The sequence below is a fragment of the Quercus suber genome, unplaced genomic scaffold (assembly GCF_002906115.3).
Source record: "Quercus suber isolate HL8 unplaced genomic scaffold, Cork oak 2.0 scaffold_195, whole genome shotgun sequence".
Lineage (NCBI taxonomy): Eukaryota > Viridiplantae > Streptophyta > Magnoliopsida > Fagales > Fagaceae > Quercus > Quercus suber.
The window spans coordinates 98,286-107,915 of record NW_027069653.1 but is presented as its reverse complement, the minus strand read 5'-3'; the positions used below and the strand labels follow the sequence as shown (position 1 = coordinate 107,915).

The 9,630-nt window shown below is 34.2% G+C and overlaps 1 protein-coding gene and 1 long non-coding RNA gene across 2 annotated transcripts; one reads left to right on the top strand and one right to left on the bottom strand.

Moving 5' to 3' along the window:
• On the top strand, nucleotides 1–5,792 carry LOC136069897 (uncharacterized). The gene is made up of 8 exons (XM_065778991.1): nucleotides 1–76; nucleotides 197–512; nucleotides 1,190–1,239; nucleotides 1,322–1,394; nucleotides 2,498–2,575; nucleotides 3,862–3,984; nucleotides 4,777–4,856; nucleotides 4,939–5,792. Exons 1-4 carry the CDS (start codon nucleotides 1–3, stop codon nucleotides 1,360–1,362), a joined length of 483 nt encoding a protein of 160 aa, XP_065635063.1. The 3' UTR covers nucleotides 1,363–1,394; nucleotides 2,498–2,575; nucleotides 3,862–3,984; nucleotides 4,777–4,856; nucleotides 4,939–5,792.
• A 1,306-nt stretch (nucleotides 5,793–7,098) lies between these two features.
• LOC136069885 (uncharacterized) lies at nucleotides 7,099–7,513 on the bottom strand. The gene is made up of 2 exons (XR_010631085.1): nucleotides 7,378–7,513; nucleotides 7,099–7,294 (listed from the first exon to the last, which is right to left on the bottom strand). It is a non-coding gene; the product is annotated as an uncharacterized LOC136069885 (long non-coding RNA).
• Nucleotides 7,514–9,630: the final 2,117 nt, after the last annotated feature.

Sequence of the window (9,630 nt, the reverse complement as noted above, 5' to 3'; positions counted from 1 at the left end):
ATGGCCTTGGATCTCCAACCCAATCCCACCACCACCACCACCACAACACCAACAACCACCACCACCACCACCACACGTCCTCTCACAAACATAAACACAAACACATCCCCTGCACAACCAGCAAGACCCGTGTATGTTCAAAACCCACATCCCCACCACCACCACCACCAACAAATCCCCCATTTGTACCCATAAGTCCGATCCCCAAACCCCACCCAACAAGGAATCCTCTACCCTGTTGCCTCCTCTGGCCGTGGCTTCAATCCCAAACCACCTCTTCAAAACTCTGTCACTGTTGCCACCAACAACAATGTTACAACAACAACTGCTGCTACTACTACTACTACTACAAGTGGTGTTGGTGTTGGGTACCCACCTCGGCCTTTGGTCTCTTACCCTCAAGTCCATGTGATGAGCCTCCTCTTCACCACTTACACCAGCAACACCCAACTTCTCAGCTCCCCTCTGCTACAAACCCCATCAAGGGCATTCCTATCTCTACGCACCAAAAGGTCCCAGCTTTTTTGGGCTTTTTTGCTTAATGGGTTTTGACTGTTTGGCAAAGAAATTTAATGGGTTTGTGTTGTTTTTCTTGTTTTCGTTTGTTTTCTATGTTCAATTTGGGATTTTTCGTGATGGGTTGCTTTGGATTTCTCGCATTTTGTTTGTTTTCTGTGTTGAATTGGGGTTTATGCTTGATGGGTAGGGCCTTTTCTTTTTCTTTTTTTTTAAAACAAAATTATATCAACAAAAGTTGTGGCTTGCTTTGGTTTCTCATAGTTTGTTTGTTTTCTATGTTCAATTGGGATTTTTTTTGTGATGGTTAGAGTGTTTATATAATAAATGTATGAGCAACTTTAATGGGTTGCTTCTGGTTTTTAGTATTTTGTTTGTTTCTGCTTTCAATTGGGGGGTATGAGTGATGGGTAGGTTGTCATTATCAAAATGAATTCTGCAAATTATGTGGTTTGCTTTAGTTTATCATTATTTGTTTGTTTTCTGTGTTCAATTGGGATTTTTGCTTGATGGGCACTAGTTCGATATTTTCATCTTTGAGCGCATTCATGAGCTCCGTAAGTGTTAGATAAGCTTGTTTTTCATGCTGACATTGGCATGGTCAGACATTGGAATTCAGTGGCAATAGATAAAAACAATACTGCAGATATTGATTGTCTTCTCCTTGTTTTAGGTTGCTCCTCCAACTTCAGTTTCTGACTATAATGGCTATAAGGATCCCAGGTAACTTCTCTATAAGATAGCATCATTTTTCTTTCATTAATGCATATATGTACAGTTTAATCTCTTGTGGTGCTTTATGTAGGGACAAAAATATGGATGCTTTCTCTAGAGGCAAAACTGTAGACGAGTCTTTGTACGCAATTAGAGATCGAAAAGTAAGCATATTGTTTTTTTTTTTGGTTGATTGGATGTATATATGCATCATGCATGCAGAAGAAATATGCATGACTTGATTCACTATCACTGAAAATAGCTACCTGAGATATTGGTTTTTCAATTGTTCAAAAGCTTTGGTTATGTTGTTCAAAAACTTTGGTTATGTTGTTCAAAGAATGCATTTTATTTACTATTTGTGGGACGCAAGATGCATGTGCAATGGGTTGATAAGAAAATTACCATGTGTAATTTGAAGCACATTTGTCCCTACCCCCTTTCCAAAAAGAAAAAGAAGCAAATACTTTGTAAGAACTTATCTCATTGCTTGGGTTGTTTCTATTCCCTGTTACATCTCTGGCCACCAAAGGTGAGCTGAGTAGGTTTGTTTAAAATCAATATAAAATTTTAACTTTCACAGTTCTGAACTTACAAAAGATAAGGAGAAAAAACACATGTTGATAAACAGAGAGAGAAGCACATGATGCTTCCCCAGAAAAAGGAAAATCAATACGAGGGAAGTTAAAGGAGGGAATAGAGTTTTGGACATTTTGTGAGACATGAGATATAGAGGCTGAAGCAACTTCCTGTAATAGCTAGAAGGGGAAAGGATTTCATTTACAGAATTTCTATTTTCATTGTTTAGAATAGATGGAATCGTTAAAGCGTTTGGATTTTGTTTAGAAGGAAACCTGCTCTACTCATCTTCTGCTAAAAGTTTTTGGAATTGGCTGAACTAGATTTAGCTAAAGAGGAGTATTCATTTTGAACCCTTGTTTGATTTTATTTTGGAAAAAAACCATCAATATTAATATAAATCTGTCTTATATTCAAATATCATTCATTGTGAAACAGGAGATAGAAATATATTTAATGCTGTCCTATTGCCATCCCTATCGCACTCGATTTGCTCACCATCCAAAACTATAAAGCAAATAGGAAGAGAGATAAAAAAATCTTATGTTAGTGTCTATTATATTTTTGTTCATTTGGAGTGTTAATCATTTTAAAGTTTTGGTGTACTATTTATTATAACTAAAATGTCGACTTGAATTAACATTTTGGCCTTTTGTCATGATACATTTGTTGCTGCTTATGTTTGTAGGTCAATATAACACCAGATGCTTCTCTATATGCACTTTGTCAATCATGGTTGAGGAATGGTATCTCTGAAGAATTTCAGGTTTGCATAATTTTGGATGGGAATTTTTCTAATAATGCATTTGGAGTATGCTGTGGTTTTCATTCGCTTTTACGTCAATGTTATTACTCGTAAGCAATATCTGTGTAGCTATCAACTTTTACATGTTAATCTTATGTATTAAAACAAATTTTTCATGTGGAGATTCTCTTTATGCAATTTTATTTTTGGTTGCTTTTATGCTAATGCCAGTTTCTTATTAATCAATATTTACGTATTGACATGTTCATGTGCATGTGCATCATTAGCTAAGAATATAGGAGGTAATGTAATGTCAATTTATTGCATATTTGATTTCAAAGAGCTTATACGGAGATGTGAATATAATGTCATTTTAGAATGCTACTACCAGCCTTTTGATTCAGTACTGATCTTTTATAGACTTCACTACAAACTTGGAGACACTGTTTTGTGCATGTGGCCAACCTTGACTAATCTTGTTGAGAATCCATAGTCGACCCCAAAAAATCCGAGACTAAAGCTTTTTTGTTGTTCTCTTTTTTGAGTATATTCAATAAAGTTCTATACTCTCTGTCTCTGTCTCTGTCTGTCTGTCTGTCTGTCTGTCTCTCTCTCTCTCTCTCTCTCTCTCTATATATATATATATATATCATTCAGATCTATCTAGTCTTATTTTCTGTTCAGTACAACCATTTCCCCACTATCTAAACTCGCATTTTTTGTTGTCATCCTCTTTTCTTCGTAATGCATTTTAACTTGAATCAGATCACACCTTGTTGTTGTGGGCTTATTTATGGGCACAGTGTGTGCCTCCTAACATAATTTTGAAGATGCTGCTGAAATGGTTGACAGTGTCAGCTTTCTTTGAGAATAAAATGTTATAGTACATGTTTTCACTTTAACTCATTTTCTAGTTTATAATTCTACTATATGTGTATGATCACATCTCCCCTGCTGTTTCTAACTCTCAGCTTGGTACCTAGTGGATTTCTAGCATGTAATGGTAGATGATTTAAGTTGATGATCAATATAAATCCTTTAGTTGAACCTTCATCAATGTTGTTGTTGAAGAATATCAAAAGTGTTTTAAGAAACTCCTCTCAATAACTTTTGTATTAGCACTTCAGTGAAGCTAGCGATCAACTGAATTTTTGTGATTTCCTAGTAACTGCTTTTAAGAACATTGTTACACCAATTCAATTAAAGTTTATGTGGATTGTGCTCTTTGGTTTACTTTTCATCATTTGGGCCTTAAAAGTTGGTTGCATGAGTTAATGCTTTATAAATTTATTTTTCCCAATTGGCAGCCACAATATGGGGATGTTGTGAGGCCTTTCCCAAAGCCTTTGCCTATATCCACGGCAAGCACTCATTTGTCAAAGAAAAAGGAAGGCGAAGAAGAAGAAGAAGAAGAAGAAGAAGATGAGGAGGTTGGCTTATCTGATCATTATTATCATCATCTTTATAATTATAATTGTTATTTTTATTGTTTTTTATATAATCATTGTTTTTAACAACAAAAGAACTATTAGTATTATTGTCATAACAATAATGGGGTTTCCTTGAAATGAAAATGCCGTAGCGATCATTGTTATCGATTATCAATTATCTATTTCTGTTTATGTATTCATTTGGTATGGTGGGTTATTAGATGAGCCCTGAATCCTTTAACCATAATTTTATTTTGGGGGCATTCCTTAAAAATGCCACTGATATCATGATATGATGTACTTAATTTTTTAACTGAGGATAAAGCTGTATTTTCAATTGCAGATTAGTGAGATGATTTTGAACTTATTTATATTTAACAATTCAATGACAAGTTGACATAGATTTATGAAAAATTATATAGTTCTATTTAATATGTATATGTTACAGTGTTGAATATGTATGTTACTGAATCTTCAGTCTTTTTTGGATGTTTAAGACTTTGGTGTGTTTGGGCCCAGTTTATCTGCTAAAAGCTTTTTGCTTTTTGTCTCAGCTTTTTTTGCAAGTAATCTAACTTTTAGTTTTTTTGGAAATAAGATATATATATATATATATATCTTTTGATAAACACTACGCAAATAAGCTACTAGAAATAAGCTGCTAAACGGTACAGGCTTAGGAACTTAAGTGAGGCTCTATTCTTATTTATCCATTTTCTAATCCTAAAATTCTGATAAGTGTAGATACACATCCGCCTCCTTCCACACTAACTTGCTTGTTTCTGCTTTCAGGGTGACGAATCTGTTGAGGATTTATCACCGAAAGATCTGTTAAAGAGACACGTTAAGCATGCTAAAAAGGTTTGAGCGCGGTAAGTTTCTCTATTTCCTATGGTATTGGTACCATTTTTGTAATTGCAACAAATAACATAGCTATTTAATGTTTTGCTGTAGATTAAGGGAAGAGCGGTTACGACGAATGTTGAAAAGATTAAAATCAATATTTTAGAACATGGCTGCAAGCTTCAACTGCATGCATTAACCAATAAGGTCTGCAAACATTTCATAAAACTATAAAGACCACACAAGTAATTGGTTTAGTGATTATATGTCTTGCCATGCCATTAGTCAGTCCATACTAGAATCTGTCTTGCACATGTAACTAGTCCAGTCATTACTCATCAGATGCCCTTGCCTTGCCATTAAATAGATCCAAACTAAAATATGTCTCATATAGTAGTATAAATATATGCTTCTTGATGAACCAAAACTATTTGATCCATACTAGTAATACTTGTTAGAAATCAATACTTAAATCAGAATGCATATCAAATAAATCTTTTGGCTTTTGCTTCTGCACAATTGGGTTTCTCTCTAACTGAGACTTCAAATATGGCAAATTCATCAGAACTTCAGGCTTAAATCATTAAGTTCACAAAAGTGCAAAGAGAATATATGAGAATGCATATACCAAGTATCTAAATAGCTGCCAATTACATGACATTTCCCACATTTTTAAATTAATAAGTTCACTCACAAGAACTTTAGTTCAAGATTGAAGCTAAGGTTGTATATATGGGCTGGGAAAATAATTTTTTCCTCAACTACCTTGTTCATAGCAGAAACTAACTAGCATTTTGCTAATACAAGTTTGACATTCCCAGATTGAAAAAAGGCTCTATGTCTTTCAAGCAGGTCTTAATTCGTTTGTATGAACTAAATATAAGACTAAATTGTCCTATTTGATAACGTAGTGTTTGATAATTTCATGTATGTTATGGGTTTAATAAGAAGTTACGTGTCCATCACGAATGTTGATGCTATAGTCTAATCCTGAGGGGTTGGTTGGCCAAGAGAACCAATCACACCAAATTTTACTCCGAGTGGCATGAATCAAACAAGTTGTGGTATCAGACAAGCAATTCTAAGAGCATTCATATCAGCTCATGCAAAAAATTATGTCTATTTTAGTATAAGAATAAATATATAGTCTAGATGAATTTTCATTTAAAGAATAAATATAATAAGGTTACCATATATTTAATAGTTCCATATAAAAGATAGGGGTATTTTAGAGAGTTTAAGTATTTGTGTGAGGGTATTTTAGTACGCAAAATGTTGAAACTCAAACAGGGAATCTTATTATTAGTGAGAGATGCTACGTCTACAACAATTTTACAACATTTTTACAACAAATCATAAGTGGTTAGTTATTATTGGTTCAAATTTGAAACTAATAGTAAGATTACTTTTTTGCCCCAACAATAATAACCAGTAACAACCTGCCACTTAGGATTTGTTGTAAAATTGTTGTAAAAATGTTGTAGACATAGCATTTTTCTATTATTAATAGTATAGATAGACATTCATAACTATCATAATGATATCTCAACAAAGAGAAATAAATAATGATAATATTTCATATTCAATAGTATTTAAATTTTTTTTTTTTTAAATTAATAACAATCAGAATGATCAAGTTTCATATTTTTATTCATATATAAACACAAAAAACACAACAAAATAGAGCCTTAAGACAATTACAATTTAGGAGAACAAAAGAGTGACACCACAAATGCACTAGCAAGCCTGAACCTATCAGACAGAGCACTAAACAAAAAGTCCTTATACCAGTGGCCCTAATGCCATACACAGAAGAGAAGAGATATGAGTCTTACACTTCTGTTTTTTATCTTGCTTTCAATATCACTATCATGGGCAACATACTTTTCCTATCCAACCCCACAAACCTTCATACAGTGCATGTCTACACAATTTGGTCCCTACGCCAAATTTGTGGGAACTATTTACATATCATTTGCATCTTTTGCAATCGTCCCAACAAAATCCTAGATGGTTAAATTCCTCAACACCAAAACCTCTTCTCATCATTAAACTTTTCCAAGAGTCTGAAATCCAAGCAACCATTCTTTGTAGCAAAAGTACAACTTACAAATCAGAGTCAAAAGTTGAGGCCATGATTATGAAGGACTATCCTACCTCTGCAAAACCCCATTTATCTTAGTTGATCTTTTCAATCTCAGATCAGTTGAGATAAATTAACACTACATGAAAGATATTACCAAAATCACATACCAGGTTCTGTAGCGAGTGCAATTCGATCCCTTAAGATCACAAGTTCAGGTGACAATTCATTAGAGCCCAAAAGTTTAAGGTACTCCATTGCTGTTGTTAAAAGCCCTTGACTTGCTAAAATTTCAGCATATTTTTCAACAAGCTTACACAAAGATGCACTAAATTGTTTCTGCCCAGTTGCCAAGGCAAGGACAATAGTCTTTTCCATCAAATCCTAATCAAATGATTAAAAAAATAAATAAGTATTGTGGCCAGAATATACAGGTCAAAATACACCTCTACAAGTACCAAATTAACCTGAAGAAGCTCAACATAGGATTTCCCTTCGTGATCAGTTCTAAGACTCCTTGACCAAATTTCCACTGTTTTATCAATATTTCCCGCACATATATAACAAAGAGTAGTAGCCAACGTGTTACCAGCGGTCATGAGTCTGTGCAAACTGTTTGATGATGGATTTTTTTTTTTTTAGGGAAAAAAGAAGGAATAAGAATTTAGCAGACACAATAACTTCATGATCAATGCAATTAATTGCACAAGAAACTATTTCCTACAGTAACTACTACAGGATAGCCATCATTGCAAAGTAAGAAACAAATATGTTTAATTTGACTTGTTTGTCTCTTGGGCCATAGCACAGAAGATCATCAGGTCAAGAGTTCATTACCTCCACAATAAATCTAGAAACAGAAACTCATTAACTTTATAGTTTCAAGAGGCAAACTATTGACTTCTAATAATAATGTCTGAATGCAAGGATAATTTAGACAAAAGATGCCCCATAAAAGAAACAATATCTGTAGCAATTCTTGCATCTACATTCAGCTGTGGGCACGAGGAGGGAGGTCAGACAGGTTGAATATACCATTTGCTAACATCAACATGAAAAGGAAAGGATACTATATAAATGCAAGTAATGGATATCCATTCCACAGCATTCAAGATCAAAATAAACCATTCAGCAAACTGAGAGGGGAAATATATATATATTAATGGAACAAGCATGAAACAGGGAAAGAAATTCGGCAACAAAATACCATTTATTTGGATTCAATAAAAAAAATTGATTTAACTGTCCATGCATCTAAATCGTAAACAATGCGCTGGAATGTCACAAAAAAGAACTCTTATCTTTGCCAGGAGTAATAAAACTTACACTACAGAGAAGAGCAAGTGTTTCTTTCCAGAATTTCAGGGGCCTTGTAGGGCAACTTCTAATAGCAAAATAAAAATATTTGTTCGCCAGCAAAGGTAACATACTTAGTCTCTTGTGACTTTTTCTCACAAAGTACCCTCAACAAAGACCTTTCCCCATTTTGAATTGCAGCTTCAAATTCAGATGATCGACTGACCAAACTGTCTTCAGTAACTAAGGTGTGGACAAAGAGGGAAAAAAAATTAACAAACAAATACAACATAAAATCAGAGAACAAAGAGACATTGACCAATAAAGATATCTCTGAAGCACCAACTGGAACACCTGCAGCAGAGGGCCTAGGGCGAAACGCTACAAGCTTGCCACCAAAGCCAAAAGATGCCCCAGCAGGACGTTTATACCATTTTGGAGCTCTCAGAGGAGCTGCATAAAAAAGGTATTAGTATGAAACTGAATTTCACAGGAAATATAATCAATTACAGAAAGTAACAACAAATGATTGTGGGATGAAAGGAGGGGGAAAGGAGGAGAAATAGGAATAAGTACTGGCATGCATCAATTCCTAAATTACTTCACACAGTGTACAGTCTTCTCTTCCCTGTATGAACTCACTACTCATCCATTTTATAAAGAAACAATTGTTTATTTCGCTTACAATTACCCAACGAAATTCAAGACTTGCATATGTAAGCTAATCGGTGAAACAACTACAAAATGGAAATTCTATAATGAATATGACATTTTGACATTTAATAATCATATAAAATAATAATAATAATAATAATAATAATAGGGCTGAATTTGGCATCAGATTTTAGTATTAGTTTTTTGTTTTTAACTTTTTTATACAGCTTTTTAAAACCTCACTTTTTTTCTCTACTTTTTCTCACATTTTTCAAGAGAAAAGTATACTAGCACACTTTTAGCAAAAAACTAGATAAACTGCTCCCAAATGGACACTAGATCCAACCCCCAAAAAATAATGTTATTACAAGAAACTCAAGAAAAAAAATAATGAGAACAATGATCTTTGTCAAAGTGTGGCTCAAATCATTCCATCCATGTTTTGGGACTAAGGCGTTGTTGTTGAACTTGCACTCTCCAAGACTGGAATCTGCAGCATCTCAGCCACCCCCAGTCTTATACAGAGGTAGAGATGCCATTTAGCCTGAAGGCCAATCTATTAACAATGTTTCAAAGGCAGTGTTACGCTTGTGAATTCAAAATGGCAAAATCAAAATTGAGCTTGTAGGATGTCAATTGAATGGCATTGTGTCTACAAGAATCAATTACCCAAAAGGTTGCACCAATTTAAAAGAGGACTTGAAAAAAAATGTCCAAGACATGGTCAGCAACAAAGTCATAAGCATAAAAGTTCAGAAAGTGTTTCATCC